The sequence below is a fragment of the Sus scrofa genome, chromosome 3, assembly GCF_054392235.1.
Source record: "Sus scrofa isolate SSC_HxYL_T2T_F1_AM1 chromosome 3, Sscrofa_HxYL_maternal_Yorkshire_Landrace_v2.0, whole genome shotgun sequence".
NCBI classification, from domain to species: domain Eukaryota; kingdom Metazoa; phylum Chordata; class Mammalia; order Artiodactyla; family Suidae; genus Sus; species Sus scrofa.
In genome coordinates, this window is record NC_139385.1 from 54,054,292 (window position 1) to 54,075,142 (window position 20,851).

At 51.8% G+C, this 20,851-nt stretch overlaps 1 protein-coding gene across 1 annotated transcript in view; it reads left to right on the forward strand.

Moving 5' to 3' along the window:
- Nucleotides 1-20,243, forward strand: part of LOC146404630 (uncharacterized) — a 38,349-nt gene extending 18,106 nt beyond the window's left edge. Inside the window, exons 10-18 of the mRNA XM_085020111.1 lie at nt 11,565-11,655; nt 12,910-13,083; nt 15,021-15,115; nt 15,176-15,717; nt 16,656-16,784; nt 17,794-17,966; nt 18,383-18,678; nt 19,131-19,247; nt 19,638-20,243. Coding sequence (XP_084876237.1) covers nt 11,565-11,655; nt 12,910-13,083; nt 15,021-15,115; nt 15,176-15,717; nt 16,656-16,784; nt 17,794-17,966; nt 18,383-18,678; nt 19,131-19,247; nt 19,638-20,243 — 2,223 coding nt within the window. The remainder of the gene's footprint in view (nt 1-11,564; nt 11,656-12,909; nt 13,084-15,020; nt 15,116-15,175; nt 15,718-16,655; nt 16,785-17,793; nt 17,967-18,382; nt 18,679-19,130; nt 19,248-19,637) is intronic.
- The last annotated feature ends 608 nt before the right edge of the window (nt 20,244-20,851 follow it).

Below are 20,851 nucleotides of genomic sequence, written 5' to 3' on the forward strand. Positions count from 1 at the left end.
AGGAGCAGGAGGAGTCTTTCGTTTGTTTATGTGAGACTGCAGGCTTGGTTTGTGGGGCGGCCACTGTTGGACAGGAATGCCCAGATGGCATTGGAAAGCCATGGCAAGCTGATGGAGCTGGTGGGGGAGGGGCGGCAGGTTCCAGAGAGGAGACTGGACTCTGAGGCAGAGCTAGGAGCACAGGGAGCTTGGTGGATCTGCACCAAGCCTGCTGCAGGACCTCGAGCATGACCAGTGGCAGGGACAAGGGCTCTGGAGGCACAAAGGCGGTGCCAGGCCCAAGTGAGCCAGCAGCCTGCAGAGACTGGTATGGAACCTGGGTGTGAGGAGGAGGGGCCGTGGGCTGAGGGAGAGGCGTGAGCTTCTGGATCTCACCAATCCCATGGGAGAAGGAGCCGATATTGGTGAAGATGCTGGGGTAGGCGGGATGTCAGCAGTCCAAGCCCCAGCGGGCCAGCCCCACCAGAACCCCCAAACCAATGAGGTCACAGACAAGGCAACCCCCCACCCCCGGAATCACCCTAGGAAGGATGGGGGACTTACTGTGAGCAACGGAGCTAGGTCAGAGGAGTCTCTGCCATCCACGGTCACTCAGGTGGACTGCTGTGAAGGTCCAAACACCGGCGTCCCGTGGAAGACCAGCCTGTTTAAGTCATGCAGGCAGGCACTGGCATCATGTTTTAGGAAGCTCCTGACTGACCCTCAGGACAACCACAGGTTTCAATCTATCCGCATATGGGCCCCTGTGCCTGGCGAAGCCCTGGATGTCCAGAACAAGGCACTGTCCAAGGCCGAGAAGGGACCGCTGTACCAGCAGGGCCCAAGAGAGCTGGTCTGGGAGTGGAGCCTGGCCAGCTAAGGCCCCCGCAGACCTCAGCTCTTGCAAGACCCTGGGCTGCAGCAGCACACCCCTAACCTGGACCCTCTTCATTTCTCATTCCTTTAGGCCTCTGGTTTTCTCTCAATTTCTTGGTTGAGGCTTTTCAGAAGATGCCCATACCCAGGCCAGGCGGGGGCAGCCGGTATTGCTCAGGGAGTCGGCGGGGGTTAGAAAGAAAGCTGCTGGGACTTAGAAGAGTGAGTGCTCTCGGGGCAGGGCCATCTGGTTGGAAATCTCCTCGTGTCATCAGCCAAAGGGAGGGTCTGGACCTTGTGGCTGGGGTAGAAGGGCAGGGGACATTGCCAGTTTCCAGTGCACCACAACAGGGAGTCCTGGAATAGAGTTTATGAAGAAAGAGCAAAAGGACAGAGTGATGTCAAGATACAGGAAGCACAGAGGGCCCCAAGCAAGTTGAGCCCACACAGGCCCACAGCAAGACATATTATAAAGAAAAATGGCCAAGGTTAAGCACAAAGAGAGGATTCGAAAGGCAGCAAGAGCAAAGCAAAACATTCATTATAAGGGAACCCCAATAAGGCTCTCTGCTGATTTCTCTACAGAAACACTGCAGGCCAGAAGGGAGTGGCAAGATACATTTAAAGCTCTGAAAGGAAAAGAATCTGCCACCTACAATACTCTATCCAGCAAGAATATCATTTAAAATAGAAGGGGAAATGAAGAATTTCTCCAACAAACAAAAGCTGAAAGAGTACAGCAATGCAAAACCCACTCTAAAGGAAATACTGAAAGGGCTTCGCCAATTAAAAAAAAACAAAACAAAACAAAACAAAAAAAACACGAAGAACTTGGCTGGAGGAAACCACAATTGGAAAGCAGTGACTTAAAGAAGCCAGCATACAGACCTAAACATGAAGACGTAGGAAAAAAAAAAAAAGAAAGAAAAAAACAAAAAGACATCCAAATCATACGGAGTGGGCAAGGAAGGAAAAAAAATAGATTCTTTTTCTTATTTCAATGACGTATTTGTTCCTATATGACCATCAGGCTACAGTGCGCAGATATAGGAAGGGGTTAACATAGTAAAGAACGAAAATGAGGGCAAGCATAAATCAAAAGTGAACACTACATTCAGAAAGCTGAAAAGAAAAGGACTCAAGCATAAAATAAATGGAAACCATCCAACCAAAGGAAAAGAAAAGAAGAAAAGAGAAACATAGAATCATCTGGAAAACACGGCTTAAAATGGCAAGAAATAAACATCTATCAATAACCACCTGAAATCTTAATGGACCAAATGCTCGCATCAAAAGACACAGGGTGGCAGATTGGGCACAAAAGCAAAAACCTTCAATCTGCTGCCTAACAAAACTCATCCGAGGGCAAAGGACATACATAGATTGAAAGGGAGGGGATGCGAAAAGATATTTCATGCCAATGGACAAGACAGGAAATCGGGAGAAGCAATGCTCACATCCAACAAAATCGCCTTTAAAACGAAGGCCATCAAGAAAGACAGAGAAGGACACTATTTCGTGGTTAAAGGATCCACTCAAGAAGAGGATATTACACACTTATCCCTGGAATCTAATGTATGGCACAAATGAACCTTTCCACAGAAAAGAAACTCATGGACTTGGAGAACAGACTCGTGGTTGCCTCGGGCGAGGGGGAGGGGGGGAGGGAGTGGGGTGGATGGGAGCTTGGGGTTAATACATGCAAACCATTGCCTTTGGAATGGATTAGCAATGAGATCCTGCCGTGTAGCACTGAGAACTATGTCTAATCACTTATGACGGAGCAGGATAATGGGAGAAAAAAGAATGTATACATGTATGTGTAACTGGGTCACAATGCTGTACAGTAGAAAAAAAATTGTATGAAGGAAATAACAATTAAAAAACACTCAACAAACACCACACTAAAGACAGTCATCAAGCCACAAGAGAAGAGAACAAGAGAGGAGGGGAAAAGACCAACAAAACCCAACCTGACACAGCTAATAAAACGGCAATAAGAACGTACAAATCAATAACGACCTTCAATGTAAGTGGACGAAATGCCCCGACCAAAAAGACATAGACTGGCTGAATGGATACAAAAAGAAGCCTCATCTCTCTCTCTCTCTCTCTCTCTGTATGTATGTGTAGATATAGGTATAGATGTATAGGTATAGGTATAGGTATAGATGTATAGGTATAGGTGTATAGGTATAGATAGATAGATGGGAAAACTGCTGGATAGATATGCTGTCTTCAAGAGGCCCAGTTCAGGTTTAGGGACAGATACAACTTGGAAGTGAGAGGATGGAAGAAAATATTCCTTGGATGAAAGCAGGAAGTAAGAGAAAGTTGGAGTAGAAATACTGACAGCAGGCAAAAGAGGCCTTAAAATGAAGACTGTTAATAAGAGGCAAAGAAGGTCATTACGTAACGATCAAAGGATCAATCCAAGGAGAGGAGATAGGAATTGGAAACCTACACGCACCCAATACAGGATCACCTCAATATATAAGGCAACTGCTGCAACCTTAAAAGGAGAAATGGACACCAACACAATCATGGCAGGGGGCTTTCACACCCGACTCACATCAATGCACGGATCTTCCAGACATAAAATCAACAAGGGAACCCAGGCCTCAAATAATGCATTAGACCAAATGGACTTAAGCCATATGTAGAGAGCTTTCCATCCAAACGAAGCTGGATACACCCTCTTCTCAAGGGCACACCGAACATCCTCTAGCACAGATCCCATTCCGAGTCACAAATCAAGCCGCTGTAAATTGAAGAAAATTGAAATCCTATCCCACATCTTTCATGAACACCATTTGCTATGAGGCTAGACATCAACAAAACGAATAAAAAAACGGCGAAAAACACCAACACGTGGAAACTCAACAACATGCTACTAGACAACCAATGGAGCACTGAAGAAACCAAAGAGGAAGTTTAAAAATACCTAGAAGCAAGTGACAACCAAGACATAACAATCCAAAACCTATGGGATGCAGCAAAGGCAGATCAAAGAGGGACGTTTACACCAACACAAGCCTACCTCAGGAAACAAGGAAACTCTCCAACAAACAACCTAACGTTACACCCAACGCCACGAGAGAAAGACAAACAGAAGGGAAGACATCCTAGAGATCAGAGCAGAAATGAAACAGCAACGAAGAAAACCACAGGAAAGATCAATGCAACCACAACTGGTTCTTTGAAAAGATCCACAATGTGGATAAACCCGTAGCCAGACTCATCAAGAAAAAAAGAGAGGACTCAAATCAATAAAATTCAAAATGAACACCAGATTCCAGTGGACATCCCAGAATGCAGAGGATCAGAAGAGACCACTAAAAGCAACCATATGACATCCCAGAAGAAATGGACAAATTCTTAGCAAAGTGCAGTCTTCCAAGACTAAACTCAGATGAAACAGAGAAGATAACTGGACTGATGCCAAGAACTGAAAATGACATTGTGATGAAAAAACTTCCAGCAGGAATTCCCGTGGTGGCTAAACTGTAATGAACCTGACCAGTATACAAGAGAATGCACGTTCAATCCCTGGAATTGCTCAGTGGGTTAGGGACCCAGGATTGCCATCAGATATGGTGCAGGTCACAGACGCAGCTCGGATCTGGCATTGCTGTGGCTCTGGCTGGCAGCTGCAGCTGCAGCTCCAATTCCGCCATAGCCAGGGTATTTCCATACACCATGGGTATGCCCTAGAAAGACAAGAAAAGGCCAACCCCCCCCACTCCCCCAGTTTCCCCACAAACAACCTCAGGTCTTCACATATACGTACCCAACAGGGGCCTGGATACAAACACCGACCAGTTGTACACATTCAATACTACGTATACAGGCTCACCCAAACCAGCAAGTACACCGTTGTCTCACACACAGCCCATAGGCAAGGCCACAGCCCTACAGTACTTCTAGTCCAGGATTCGAGAACACGCACATCGCCTATACGATTTCTTGATTCCCAAACACACAGGCCTACCTCTGTCGTCCCTCAGAAGACATACTACACAGGCCCCAGGAACTCAGATGCACACACAGCCACAACTGGCCCACACTTGCTGATACACATGTACAATTCTCAAACACCCATGGACACGCACATACAAATATTCCCAACCCCTGAACGTGCAGATGCCCCAAACACTAGACATTGTGCCACCTCTCCAAAACACAACCGCCCTGCTCCTCCCCCAACATAGAAACAAAAGGACACTGCACCTGTGTGTGTGTGTGTGTGTGTGTGTGTGTGTGTGTGTGTGTGTCAAATGCATAGGTATTTCAGCCCTCACCCTCAATGTAGACACACAATCTCGTCGTACCTAGTACCGGTATAAACACCTCAGCATTCTGCAGAGGAACAACCCAACCGTGGCACACTCCCAACACCTCCATACCATATGAACAAAACTTGGTCATTCATGCACCTGGTGATAGACACACAGACAAGTATACACACGTAAGACACATGGACCTATCGCCAGCAAGCCTCATAGGAAATGACTTGCATATATCAAACGATACTAGGAGCCAGCTCATCCATCTGCAACTCCTAACAAATAACCATAGCACATATTTCTCATACCTAGAAATGCACGTCTCCAACGCCCCTGCATAAACAGAGAACCTCATCTCTCCGTCAGAAGCACACATACCCACTTCCCCACATATATAAGCCTAACATGTCCCTCCCGAAAACTACAATTGCATAGCCCCAGCAAATATGCCTCCAAGTGCCCATGCCCCTTGAATACACACCCAAACGCACCACACACACGACTCTCCAAAAGCCCCAAGCAGACCCACAATTACTCAGTACACGACACAACTGCAAACCTAGCACCCTGCACAGGAACGTCCTTTGTTCCAAATACACATATAACACACTCGCCGCATGCCCATAACCCCACACTCCCCCAGGCTCACACCGCATGCCCTCTTCCAGCATGCAGAATCCAGAAGCATACCAACACAGCACACCTACCTACATAACATTCACCAGTCCCAGAAGATAGTCAGACTTGCCCTCTACACATCAAAAGACACACGCATGCACAGCTCCTGAACATTTACTACACACAAAAGCAAAGAGCCAGACGACATGCCGTGAATACACAAATAATCATCCTAAACATAAGGATAGAGTAGGATCCTTAAAGAGCAGAAAACTCCCACTGGGGATGGGCTAAAGACAAGGTTTAAAGGAGTCTTTGAAACTGTCTTAAGCTGATGGCCACTCAAGAGAAGTAACCCAGCAATGATTTACACGACTCGAAGGAAGACCAGATGCATCTAAGTGCCAGACACGCTCAAGACACAACCCCCAAGAGTTAAAGCTCAAGACAACAGATATGGAGATCGAGTCCTGACGCTATGAGGTCAGGGAGAGAACAGTCCTTGACGAGTAGCATCTCTGCACCTCACCAAGACAGAAATACAGGTGAAAGGGGACACGACTAGGTAAAAGAGGACAGCATATGGAAACCTGAGATGAATTACCCTATTTTATATGTTACCAAACTCCTGGGAATACACACAGATTTGAAAATAGCACTGTGACAGTCCAGTGCACACCATCCAGACAGGGCACAATGAGGAACTGAGGATGGAAGCCTTGCTATCCGCCCCCAAATGAGGAAATGAGGAAGAAGGCAGTCTTCTCCCTTCCCCACTGTTCCTTTGATTCCATGAATGTAGCTCTCTTGGTTCTCTCGGCGGCTCTGCTCCCTGGCCAGCTTACTTGCATCTCCCACGAGGGTCTAATGCGAATAAACTCACTCTTCACCTGGTGCTTTGCTTCATGCCAAATTCTTGCTGCAACGAAGCAGAAGCACCTGAGCTTCATCAAATCCTGACACCAGGTGGGGGGTCTGACTGCAAAGACAGTGGGCTCGAGGTGTTCGTTTGTGGCGCAGAAGGTTAAGGATCCCGAGTTTTCACCACAGTGGCCCAGATTGCTGCTGTGGCACTCCATCCTAGGACGGGGAAACTCCGCATGGGGCAGATGCCACCAAAAAGAAGAAGTCTGTGCGCTCGAATCCTCTCTGAACCTGGGATCCTGGGTTCAAGTGCTAAGCTAAGGGGGAGGTAGATTCCAGTCCCACTCTCAATTTTGGCTGGGGTCAAGTCCCAACCACGAAGTTTCACTACATGCCCAAATGTACAAATAAACAGACTGTACACCCAAGCGAATAGGCTCCCGTACTTACCTAACATTGCCCTTGTGCACAGGCAGATAATCCTACCAAGTCCATCACGAGACACACAATCCCCAACGTCATGGGGGAAAACATCACAGGAAAAATATGCCCCTGAACACCAACTTACAAACACCTGAATGCCAGCTCCTGGAGTATGCCTCTGTCACATCTCGGCACCCACCAGAGACAACACTCCCCCTTAAAAATGCTCACGAAAACACAGGCATGATCTCCCCTTATACACACATATCCATAGACAAAACCCAACCAACCCTCACATCTGACGGATTACCAGATTCCCAACAACCAAGTAAACATGTACCAATCCCCTCTAGGCTTGCAGACCCACCACGAGTCACATCAGGCTACAACTAGGTGGTCAGCACTACGTTCAGCAAAGTTGCCCCCATCACTGACCCAAGCATGCCGTTTGAACATAAGGGCTGACTGATATGGTTTTGTGCAAAAGGAAGACACCAGTGAAACTAGGAGCATGGACGTTACATCTTCACTCCTTTTCCCGTGACCTGAGCTACTTCTTGCAAACTGCTTGAGGGTTTTCAAATTGGAAATTCTTCCTTCTAGCTTTCCCACTCTTTAGAACGGTGGGCGCACTGGAATGGCACATGTTTTAATCGCTCACACACTTTAGTCACCTGCCTCCGTAGGCCCCGAAATCCCTGAAGACTTCCAGCAGCCTGATCCACAGTGCTGCTAAAAGCTGTGGTGGAAACACTGCTCCGGACCTGAGCTCCATGCAGGCATGAACCCACTCGGAGGAGGGCCCAGATATCCTGCAGCATGCGCAAGAGTGCAGAGCGGTCACACCCAACGGGTGAGGAGTCCCCATATTCCTTAGCAGGGCCTTCACAGGATGAATTCTAAAGGCCGCCACGACTGGCCCCGTCCCCAGGCGGCTCCCCTGTTGGGAAACCGCCCTCTGTGCTCCCTGGTGCGCTACTGGCTTCCCCAGCGGACCCACCTCAACAGACACTAGGAGCCGTTGGAGGACGGTAGTCTCTGTGCACGACGGCCCGTTCAGCAGTGGACACGTGCATGTGTGCAGGCAGGGGGCATGGGAAGAGCTGGCCCAGGGGCTCACTACAAGAGAGGAAGGTAATGGAGGATTTGCATTTGCTCCCTTCTCCCTGGGAACTTCTGTGGCCATCTCTTCTTAAAACCTATCTCTTGGGAGATGAGCCCCCACGTTCACACTGCATATGTGAAACCCATGCATTTAGATAGGATCCCCATAAAAGAGTTTGGAGAGATCCAGCCTAAGCACAGAATCCTCAAATTGGGCCAAGTACATTCATGCCCTTCGGGCTGCAGTACCTTGGGTTTTGTATACTGTTTTTTATTTTTTTCCTTTTCTTTTCTAGAAATAGAAGGTTCTTTACCCTAGCAAATTGGATGGATCCATTAAAGAACCATTCTAGCAAGGAATTCTAGACCTGGGAAACTCTCTTCAGAGATGTTGCTCCTGTCGTCATGCCTAGAGAATTTTGCAAATGCATCTGTTCTACTCGAATGTTTATTCGTCATGTATTTCTTTAATACACGGAGGTTTTTCAACAAAGGTTGACGCACAGGTGTTTCCTTTGTAAGGTTTTGGTTATACTGGTGAACTAAACTGGACCCTCTTGGCCAATCACAACACAGCAGGTACTCTGGGAACAATATTACTCTCCCTCCCTACTTCTTGGACTACTTCATAGGGTTTCAGTTGACAATCCAACAAACAATATGTAGGAGCAGATTCACCGTACTGACCTGACATTGTAATGCTCACCAAAGAAACCAGAACCATCTGATCCCTTTTCTGGTCAGCTGCAACATCAGAGCTCTTCTTACTCAACAGGATACCGCTGAAGACCCTTACATCTAACAACACGAAGAGCTCCCAAGGGCACAGACTTGAAAAGTCCGCAAGACACAAACCTGGTATCTCTCGGGGCCTTTAAATTTCCATGCGGGAGTGGAAGACTCACTGTCTTCTGATGCTAGAGATCCATTTCCAGAGATGTTTCTCCTCAGTTGTCAATGCCTGCCCCGAAGCGCTCTGCAGGAACAATCAGAGGTCATGGTCCAAAGGACGTTGAGATACCCACTTCCATGACTGGTTTCCCTAACTACAGGGTAGCTAATTGGAGAATCTCTGCCTCTGGGATGTAGGGATGTAGGATTTTGATGTAGTATAAAAAAAAAAAAAGAAAAAAGAAAAAAGAATGAGTTTGTGTCATGGTGCAGTGCAACCAAATCTGACTAGGAACCATGAGGTTGTGGGTTCCATCCCTGGCCTGGCTCAGTGGGTTGAGGATCGGGTGTTGATGTGAGCTGTGGTGTAGGTTGCAGACACGGCTCGGATCTGGCATTGCTGTGGCTCTGGCATAGGCCGGGGGCCACAGCTCTGATTGGACCTCTAGCCTGGGAAGTGCCATATGCCGCAGGTGCAGCCCTCAGAAGACAAAAGACAAAAAAAAAAAAAAAAAAAAAGAGAAAAAAGGAAAAAAGAAAAAGAAAAAAGATTGCAGAATCGGGAGCATTATGTTTCCACAAGGCAATGTTTGTATCCGTGTCCCTGAGATGACTCATTCCAATATGACATCCGGGGAGGGAGTGGGGTGGATTGGTAGATGCAAATGATTGCCTTGGAATGGATTAGCAATGAGATCCTGCTGTGTAGCACTGGGAACTCTGCCTAGTCACTGATGATGGAGCATGCTCCTGTGAGAAAATAGAGTGTGTACATGTATGCGTACCTGGGTCACCATGCTGTGCAGTAGGAAAAAAAAAACTGTATTGGGGAAATAAGAATTCAAAACCAAACAAAAAACCCCTCACACATACTACGTCTGAGCTATACGTGAGACTCTTGCAACTAATTGCGTGAATGGCTGAAGAAGGGGAGGAAGCAACAAGGACGCCCGCCCTTCTTGAATGTCTGGGTACAATGGTTGCCTCAGCAATCTTCTCATATGAAGGTCTTGTTTGAAAACCCTTGACATGTTTCTTCATTATAAAAGCTCAAATACAGAGCAACACTCCCAAGGTGTTTATTTTTGCAATGCCCCATCAAGGGTTTCTTGATACAAAGCTCACCATGGCATTGCATGAAATACTCTCACCTCAGCTTCCCACCCTCTTTTGAGTCCATTTTCCTTTGCAAGGGGCAAGAAGCTTCTGAAGCACCCACACAAGTCTTTTTCTCAAGGTGGAACAGTCCTTGAAACCTCTCTTTCCTTCCCCAACACCCTAACATCAGGAGGAATTGTAGTTCTGCCACAGCAGAGAGGGACTCTTGCCTCCCAAGAGATTTGGTTGCAGTCCTAGTAGGTTTTCACCCCTCACCTCCCTTGACAAAGTTCCTGAGTCCTCGCTTCTCACCACACAAAACACAAATACTCATTCCTATCGTTTGCGTCGTGATAAGCTGACCTTAACTCCCAATGTGAAAATAAGATTCAGAGAACTTTGTTTCATTTGTGTTTCCGTTTTGCTGTGTAAGGGATGCTAGTGTGATTCCCATGCAGACAGGACCATAGGCAATGATGAGCCTCGATTCTAAAGAGCAAGGGTATGGGGTGCAGACAGGAAATGCACCAGCTTTTAAGCAGGGCTTGCAGGCTAGGACGTCGACGGGAGTGGGTTTGTACACGTGGAGATTGGACATTGGTGGATAAAATGCTGGCACTGAGTCAAAGGCCACACCCACTTCACGGGCAGTGGATTTTTTAACACCTGCAAAAGCCAGCAGCTCCCACTGTGGCTCAGCAGACATCAACCCGCCCAGTATCCATGAGGATGCATGCTCGATCCCAGCCTCCTTCAGTAGAATAAGGATCCGGGGATGCCGTGAGCTGCGCTGTAGGTCCCAGACACGGCTTGGATCCCACATTGCTCTGGCTCTGGCATAGGCCTGCAGTTGCAGGTCCGATGTGACTCCTAGCCTAGGAACTTCCATAGGCAGCAGGTGCGGCCCCAAAAGGAGAAAGCAATAAAAAGAAGGGAAACCCCCCCACATCTCTAGGACATCCTAGTTCTTTCACAGAAGGAAAGAGAAGATTTTGTCGTCTTGTCCCTTACTTCTGTCCTTAACCCCACTAAGCGCAAACACTCAATAGTATACCCTGGCTCTTCCATTTCCATTTCATCCAAAGAGCCTGCAGATTTTGGGTCCCTTTGCCATTTCATTTTGGGTTGGACCAAAATGCACCTTTCAGTCTCTACTCCAAGCTCTCATCCTCTCAAGAACTGCCCACTCCTAATAGCCTAATATGTTACCCTTTTTGGCTAGTCTTGCCAGATACATGCAGATTCTGAGGGAAAGGTAAATTTCAGATAAGTAGGGAAAGTACTTGCAGTAACGATATGTCCAAAATGTTGCATGGGACACAGTTCAGGCTAAATGCAGGCACTGTGTATGGGAAATGAAAAATTCAAATGGAGCTGGACATTTACTATTGTTATTGCCTGGCCTTGACCACTCTGCCCTTTCAGTACTTTGAATTTCAAGAGGATGTAGAAACTCCCGTGACAAAAACTAGTCCAGTAACAGAGGAGCCACGATATCAGTATGAAGGCAACCAAAGTAAAGATACTCAGATATACTGGGACATGATTTAATTTTCTATTTTCCTTTTTTCCTTTTTTGCAAGATGAACTCTTTGATCTTATAATATGCTATGTTTTCCATTGCGGTTGATTTACAATGCTTCGTCTATTTTGGCTGTACAGCAAAAGGACCCTGTCATACAGACAGAGGTGAATATATATATATATATATATATATATATATATTTATATTTATATATATATACACACACACACCTATATATGTATACATATAGATATGTATACATATATATAGATGCATATATATATAGATATGCATATATATGTATTTATATTATACACATATAATCATTTTCTCACTATCCTGCAACATTTTCCATCACAAGTCCAAGATGCAGTTCCCTGCGCACATTTTAATTTTCAACCAGAGACAAAGCAATACTTCTTGAAAAGGCAAATGGATTGCATTCAACTTTCCTTGCCCAAACTATCTCTGAAAAGATTTCAATGAAACAGGTAACACTGATTTCCGTTTGGAAAGAGGACTGAGTGGACAGGGCAAAGAGGTGGGGAGGAGGACTCAACACTGCATATTCTATTTTGCGCAAGTGGATTGTGATCCCGGAGAAGGTATGATTTGTTGAAAATGTGACATTAAATCACTTAAAAGGTGAAACACACAGTACTTACCAGCAATGTCATAATACGGGAAACAAGTCAGAGTGATCTCTGGTCTTGGACACGTGGGCTGTGCAACGGCTTTTTGGATGGACTGGGCCTTTCCAGCACACAGGAACGTGAGTAAGGTGGGTCCTGCTGGATGCTGGTTGGCACACAAGGACCGCTTCTTTAGGAAAGATGGACATACACCAATCAAAAATGGTGGGTCTGCTGAGAGAAGCCAAAGTTTAAACATTGTGTCCCAGGCGGCCATGAATACCCAAGTGTTTATCAGGTGAGAAATGGTGAATTTTGTTCAGAGAGTCTAGCCTCCGGGGATGTAAGTCAAGAGCCAGGGCGGAAGCAGAGCGGGTTGAGGGACAACAACTAGGTTGATGGATAACGAAGTGAAAGGGAACATCGAGACAAACCTTGGTGCTATGACTCTGAAAACCAACCCATACATTGCCCAAGGAGGCACTCAACAATTGTCTGGCCACTGCATAAGGCGGAAGAAACGTCTGGTTCTTGCCTACCTGCAGAGGCCAGCATGGAATGGTACCCCACCCCCACCCAGGCTCACCTGCCCTCAGCCCCTCCCCCACTGCAGAATGTCTCGAGGCCCACGTTCTACTGTTGAGATTCAAACTTGGGCTCCTTTACTTGCATCCTGAGCGTCTGCTGGAGCAGGTCGCTCGCTGGGTCCTGCCCTTGAGTGTTCACGTTGAGGCCGCCAGCCCGTGGTGGTCCGGGCCCATGCCTGTGGGAATGGCTTCAGGAGGAGGTAAGCCTCTAGACGGGGGCTGTTTTCCAAGAGAAAGTGCCTCCCTCAAATCCATGGGTTTCCGTTGGGACCCTTCACTGTGGACACGGAGTTGGACTGAAGGAGAGGAAGGAGAGAGCACTACACCCCAGGGACATCTCACCTGGGGAGCCTGGGGACCTGTAGAAACCTGAGCCTGCCCTGGGGAGGACGACAGCTTGGAGGCGGATAAAGAGGACTTGCTCTGGTTGGGGAGGCAGGATGGCAGCAGGCAGGTGGCTGTTTCTAGAAGGGAGACAAGCCGCTTGGAACGTGTGTGTAGCCAGTGTCCTGTTGCTGGCACTGGGAGGGTCACGGGGAAAGCCTAGCCCTGCCTCGTGGTCCTTAGGCATCTGAAGCTCGCCTCACCAGATCTCTCTAAGGGATTTGAGCTGGAGCATACTCTGTCTAATGGGGGCGTGGAATGAGAGGGTATAGTCAGAAAACGACTCAGTGCCAGGGGGTGTTGTCTGTGGCCACATGCTCATTAAAGTGTCCTCTCTGAGCTGGGCAGGATGTGACTCTCGCTGCCACCGCCCAGGACTTTTCCCTCCGTCCAGCCCAGAACTCACTTCTCAGGTCAGGGAACTGTGGCCTTGGATTCCACAAGGGATGGGCAACCATGTGACTTCACCCAAGCTAGGACTCGTGTTCCTGAGTTGTTCTGTATTGGTTTCCCTTTTGTGGAAATACATCTCTTCAGACATTGCTCATCGTGTCAGGTATCTCACGGCAGAAGCTGAGGCCTGACTTTGAGATGAAGAGTGTGTTCCTATTTCAAGTCACTACTTCAAGGGCATGGACCACATGAGGAGAGTTGTTGGTTCCGGTGGAATGCCTATGAAGGCGGCTTCCTTTGCAATGCGGGGGCGGGGGGGCGGGGGGAAGCGGCGGAGCGCAGAAGCAGGAAGATGATCTAGTCTGCTACTCTGAAACCTCCTAGGACACCTGTGGAGACTAATTAGGTGCATCGTGGTATGTACCCTCCTTCTCCTGGACAGACAGTTTTCTCACAATGGCACCTGACTCCTGCCTGATTCTCAGTTTGTCCTCACTTTCCATTATTGGGAGCTGGAAGGGGAAGGACCACAGGCAGCCTGTACTCCCATGACCCATGTAACGTGAGCCACCCTGGGCCCGTGCTCATCTTCTGCAGCCAACCCTGGATGGGCAATGACAAGAATGCCGGGGACACACACCTACCTCTCAGACTTCTCTCTGAGGAACAGAACTGCATGGTGGGAGTGATTCAGGGCCATCGGGATGGGGTGGCACAACTTAGCCGCTGTGAAGTGTCCACTCTGGGTGGTTCTGAGAGGCAGGTGCATGCTTGGTGGGGGTGTTCTGTGTTTGTCTAAGGTTTCTGTGTGCAGACTGATCTTCTCAGCCTTTGAGATTTGTTTTGTGAGGTCAGGAAAGAAAGACCGAACGGATGTGTGCTGAGCATCGAGAAAGGAAGGGTTGAGGAGGAAGTGAGGCCCTAAGACTTTAGACAGTGCCGGTCCATCAAAGGCCTTACGGTGCCCGGAAGGACCTTGGAGAAGGCCCCTACCTGCTGGTGACCTTGCTGAGGGGCATGCTCAGAGTAGATGGCCTCTCAGGTCCAGGACGTGGGGACAGCCTGTGAGGGAGAGGTGCCAGGAAGCTCCTCAGGGAGGCTCTCCAATCACTGCTGCTGAGCTGAGCGCTTCTTGGTAGGCGGGGCCAGGGAACTTGGTGTGAGGCATCAAGGTCACCGGGGAAGTCATTCTCAACCGGAAGTCAGGCCATGAAAGTCCCTCCAAGGCATCTGCACAACACACAGGTTCCTCTGTCCAAATGCCCTCTCCCGCTGAGGTGTACACTCTGAGTCCCCAGAGAGCTTCCGTCCAAGTTGCCCATTCTCCTCCTCCATTCCCCCCTTTCCTTTCTCTCCACAGCAACTCCACCGCTGGGCACGGATGTGGTCATGCACCCTGGGGCCTCACGGTCCTATCCTCCACTCACTCCTGGCTCCCAACCCCAGCCGGCTTGGGCGCAGCCCCTGCCACCGCCCATGGCCCCATTACTCCTGCCTGGCAGCACCCTGTTGCAGCCAGCTCACCCCGGGACACCTCGGGGGGCTCCTGCTGACCATGGCCCCATTGCCCCAGGGATTGGCAACATCACGGTCCCAGTCTGGTCAGGAGGGAGGTCAGCATCGCCCCACCAGACTCAGGCCTTTGGGCGTCCTCAGGCCCCACTCAATAGGAGTGCTTCCAGGGCCCTCAGGGGGAGTGCCTTGTGTCCTGCCCCCCTTTGCATAGCCACCCCTGCAGGGGACAGAGTTGTGGCCGCCCCGGCTATTGCAGCAGCTCGGGCTGGCAAGGGAGGGTTGGCCCCAGGCCTTCCTCCTCAAGCTGCACCACCAGCTGCCCAGATGGCCTTCATCCTGCCCCCAGGGAGCTCTGGGCCATGGCCACATGGCACCTCTGGGGCAGGCAGCCTGCATGCCTCCCAGCACAGGGGCCCTCGGGAGGACGCCTGTGACCGTAAGAGCGTCTATCAGAACTTCCGACGCTGGCAGCGCTTCAAGTCCCTGGCCCGGAGCCACCTGCCCCAGAGCCCTGATGCGGAAGCTCTCTCCTGCTTTCTCATGTAAGTGATCTCTCAGGCCCTCATTAGCTCATCTGGAGCCTTCACATATAGAGGAACTTGGCATGGACTCCCCGCTTAGGTTTCCAGGGAGCCTTCAACCTAGAAAGAAGGAGGAGGGTTGACAGCAGTGCCCATGCTATGAGGAGGCATGTTTTCACTCCAGATGTGTCACACGTCCAGTCCATGACATCCTTTCCGTGCCTTAGCTCAGCTACCACCACCATGCGAGACCAGTTGTCTTACTTTCTGCAGTTCCATGGTAACATTTAGTGCAGAAGAGCAGCCCGAGAGGGTCCTGCTCTGATGTGAGGAGCCAAAGTTTGAATGGGACCTACTTCTCTGGTGCTACCTCCTTTCAACATGGACCTGGGCATGTGGTGGCCAGTGGGTATCACTTCAGATAAAGCTTAGGACATTCAGGCCCAGGACAGAGCTTTCTGCATGCCTGGTCCTTGTTCTGAAGAATTCCGGCTAGAAAGGGGAGGTGGTAGAGCTCTCCTAAGGGCAAGGGTCTATCCTCCTAGAGCTGTGAGCCTGGCAGGAACTTCCCATCTAGCCCTGAGGTCCCTCAGAAAAGGGGGCCTAGGCCATCGAGTTCAGAGGACCGGGCAGAAGAATCTTTGGGCTTCTCGGACCTGTTAGCAGGTAGCCTGGCACCTGCCTTCCCTCATTGATGGGGCTGCATTTTATATGAGATGGCAGCCCCCCCCTAGCCACCGTGTCCCGGCTATAGCCAGGGAGTGGACGATCATCCTCTGGCGAGTGGGAGGCGGTGGCAACAGTCACCAGGAAGGCTTGCCTTTGCTCTCCAGACACCCTCCTCTCACCCTCTTGAGCCTGGGTTTGACTGTGTTGGGACACATGCAGGCCTTGGGGCTGGGTGGGGTTGGGCAGTGGGGGCTGGGCTGTACCAGGAGACTGACCCCGAGGGCTTGCAGCCCAGTGCTTCGCACCCTGGCTCGCCTGAAGCCCACCATGACGCTGGAGGAGGGAATGCGGCGGGCCACGCAGGAATGGCAGCACACGAGCAACTTTGAGAGGATGCCCTTTTATGAAATGGCAGCAAAGTGAGTCAGTGTCCGGGGGCGTGGGCTACATGGTGGGGTGGGTGGTGGGTGATGGGGAGACCCCAGGGCAGGATCTGGCTGTGGTGGTGATAATCAGAGAGGATGCAAGAGGAGGCTGGCACCTCACACCTATTGTTCCCTGAATCCCCGAATCCTATCGCCCTCCGGAATCCCCTCTGCCACCTGGAGAGCTTGGCTCTTCCACCCTGCCTGTCCCAGGAGCTCTGCCCTACCCTGATGCTGACCTGGGCAGGCCTCAGGATGGCCTTGGGAGCCCTGGCAGCCCAGGAGGAGGTCACCTGCAGGCACAAGGGGCTGTGCAGGGGTGTGGCCTCCACCCGGCAGCCTGGCACCCCTTCATGCTGGGTGCCTGGCAGCCACTGACCTAGCATGTGGTATGCCTCTCCTCATCAACGGTGGCTGGAATGGGCAACTGGGCATCCTTGGGGAAGCCCATGGGTCTCTGGCCCTCCCTGTGATTTCTGCACGTGAATCCCCTAGTTTCTAAACAAAACCAAAGGAGCACCTCGCAGAGGCAAGTGACACTGCTCCTCTAAGTTTAGTATCCCCTCTCCAGCCTGTGCTGGGCCCTGTCTCACGTGTGTTTTCCTGGACTCTCACGCCCAGCCCCGGGTTCTGGGTTCAGGCAAAGGGCCCGGTGGGGACACACGCCTGACCGGGCCGCTGGCTGTCTCCATTGTTTGGCTCAGGCAAGGTCTGGGGGGCCATGAGCAGGGTCCCCCCAAACCACCATGGGCCCCCTAGGCCTGGTTCAACACAGTAACCTGGGTCTCTGCTGGGCCATGCCTTCCATCTCCAGGGCCGGCGAGGCAGGAGGTGGCCCAGATCTTGTACCTGCCCCAGAGCGGCTCCCTGCTGGGACAGCACCTCACAGGGCCCTGACAGCCCCAAGGACACCCTCTCCTCACCCCCTCAGTCCTGCTGCCCTGGGTGGGCTCCAGAGCCCAGGCCTTTTTCTCACTGTGGCCTGTCCCTCAACATCCCCCAGGTTCATGGAATTTGAGGCAGAGGATGAGATCCGGATGGAGAACTTGTCATGCACGAAGGGGGTGCAGGGCATGCCTCCTCCAGCTCCACCAAAGCCGGCTCCTCAGGAACCCACATCCCGCAAACCGGGCACTCGGCCAGTTAACCACCTTCCCACTGGAGGTCAAGGCAAAGGTACTAGGGGCCTAGGAATGGCCACTGTCCCCAGGTTGGTCCTTTTCCCTCAAGGGGGCATTGACCTTTCAACAAGAACAGCCCCTGAGGGGGGTCTCAGTGGCCCTCTCTCCCTCTGGGGTATGAATGTGGCCCGTTTGGAAACTCATCACCCTCCTCCCTGTCTAAGGGGCCCCTGTGCAATCTGCCTAACATGTGTGCTGGTGGGGAGACCCCTGGTCATTTGAGGTTCCACACATCCTCCTTTTCTCTGGCCTCCCACCAAGCATGAGGCTCTGGCTGGCCCTGACCCCGCCCACACCCATGTCCATGCCCCCCCCCCCCCCCCCGCAACACTGCCCTCCCCTGTACCTGCTCAGGGGTCAGCTTCTGGGTGCTGGATCCCCTCACCTTCCCTTCCTCCTGCTCTGCCTCAGCCTGTGCTCCAAGGAAACACGGCCCCAGGGTCCAGCCCACACGCCCAAGGCCACGCAGATCCCGGCAGCCGCTGGAGAACAAGGCCCTCAAGGAGAGCCCCCCTGAGGCTGTGAGAGAGTGTGGGGACCTCATGGAGGCACTGGTGGGTCCTGGGCCCTCAGCCACGGGGGAGTCAGATGCGGAATGTGGAGAGGAGGGAAATGACCTGGCGCAGGACGAGGACGGCACCTTCCCGGACCCGGAACTCCTCAGCTACATTGACAAGCTGTGTTCCCAGGAGGACTTTGTCACCAAGGTGGGCTGGGCCTGCAGTCTGGGTCTATAGGATTCCAGGGAGAGGTCCTCTTGGCACCCTAGTTCTGGCTTTGGCCCAGGACAATGGGATTTATGCTCTGTTCCTGGATCCTGAGATCTGCGTGTGATCCTGGGTGTCTGAGTGTACCTATGTGCATAGGATGTGTATATGTGGATGTATATGTTTGTACATGTGTGTCCCTCTCTGTATGCCTTTGTGACTGTTTCTGTGCACGTGTGTTTGAGCTTTTGCGCACGTGTCTGCACGTGCAACTGCTTCTGAGTGTGTGTGTGTTTATGTGAGTGTAGACAATTCCCATGACAGTTTGAAAGCTCCCCCATTGTGCAGGGGACTCTGGATCGGTCTCTGCTCTTCACGTTTCCCCCACACGTCTTCCTGCCTCCCAGGTCCCTCCTGCCGAGGATGCTCACAGCCTCTTCCTTCTGTCCCAGGTGGAGGCGGTCATTCACCCCCGATTCCTGGCAGAACTGCTTTCCCCAGAACCAGAGCTGGATCTCTCGGCCCTGGCTGAGGAGCTGGAGCAGGAGGAAGGACTCTCCCCTGAAGAGGTGGCCGGGGGAGGGAGCGACACTCAGGGAGACTGGGGCAGGGGGGGAACCCAGGTGACCCAGGAAATCCAGGAGGCAAGGACCCAGGTCAGCCAGGGCAGAGGAGGGACCCAGAGCAGGAGGCCCTGAAGGCCCTGCCCCTCCCTCCCCTGACTGAGAGGCCCTGCACCAGGGAGGCTGCCCAGGTGGGTGCAGGGCAGGATGAATGGAAGGGGAGGAGGGGAGCCGGGGAGGGGGCAGGGACCCTTCTGGGGGGAAGGTCCAGGAGGAAGGCAGGAGTGCCACAGGGTCTGTATCGGGATGTGAGTCCCATCTCACCTCCCCCTGCCCATAACCCCCGGCTCTCCCTGGAGGGTGCAGAGCGGTCACTGTCCACCTCCCTCCCGCCAGCTGGTGCAGAAACGAGCCCTGGCCTCGAAGGAGGAGGACAGGGTGCCGGCCACCCCCAATCACAGGGCACCCCAGCTGGACTCAAGACCTTCTGAGTCTGCTGCCGGCCAAGATGCCCAGAGGAATGAGCAAGGCCCACAGCCCGGGGCCAGCGATGAAAGCTGTACACCCCAGATGGATTTCCACGGCCATCTAAGGCACCGCCAGACAGACAGGGGCCTGTTCAGGCACAAAGGCCCTGTGCCCTCTCCAGGACATCAGGAGTCCCCTCAGTCTGGAACTGCACAGCCCTTTCCTCGCCAGGGCACAAAGCGCTCGGGCCCTCCATCAGGACCCAGGGCCAAAAAGGTTCTCAGGGAGGCCTCTTCGCCTAGCGGAGCCCCAGGGCCGGGTCAAGGGTTCAGTGAGGATGAGGAGGAGCTCCCCAGCCTGGCCTTCCTCTTGGGCCTTCACCACAGCCTGCTGCCCTGGGGGCGGCCACAGAGCCCTGTCCCTGCCTCGGGTCTTGTCTGCCCTGGGGGGCTGGGGGCGCGGCAAGCTTCCCAGGCCCCCTTTCCCCAGAGAATGGGCCTCAGCCCAGGTGCCCCCGGCAGCTGCCAAGTCTAGGAAGCGGGCTGTGTGTGGAGGCCCGGCCGCTGCTGAGAAGCTGCCCAGGCCTAGGGCTGACCTGCGAGGCTCTGGGAGGCCCGCCCTGGCTCTGGGGCTGGTTGGCCCTTCAGAGCCCCAAACGAGCAGGTGTGACCCATCTGTCACAGGGAGGAGGAGGAGGAAGTGGCACTGCAGCCAGGAGGGAACAGTGGGCCAGCCTTCCAGGGCCAGCCCAACAGGGCAGCCCCCATGGAAGCCTTGGGCTCCTCCAGGTCCCAGCAACCATCCTGGCTGACATAGGGGTGGGGAGGAAGGACAGAATGACCAGGGCCAGGAGGGGAGTGGGGTTGGGTGGGGTTAGGTGGTGGGGACTTGGGTCTGGGTGTGTGTGGGTGGGCACAGTAGCTCCTTTGCCATAGGGTATGTAAAATATGGATAAAATAGTTTTGTTGTGAAATACACTTGGTCCACTGTCGTCCTGCATGTGTCTGTGTCCTCAGAGAGGGGTCCTCAGAGGACAGAGAGGGGACCCCAGAGGAACGAAGCATGTGTGAGATCCCAGGCAGTCTGGATCCACAGGTGAATCACTAAGTCTTTCCACCACAGAGACAAGGATGCCCAGGCAG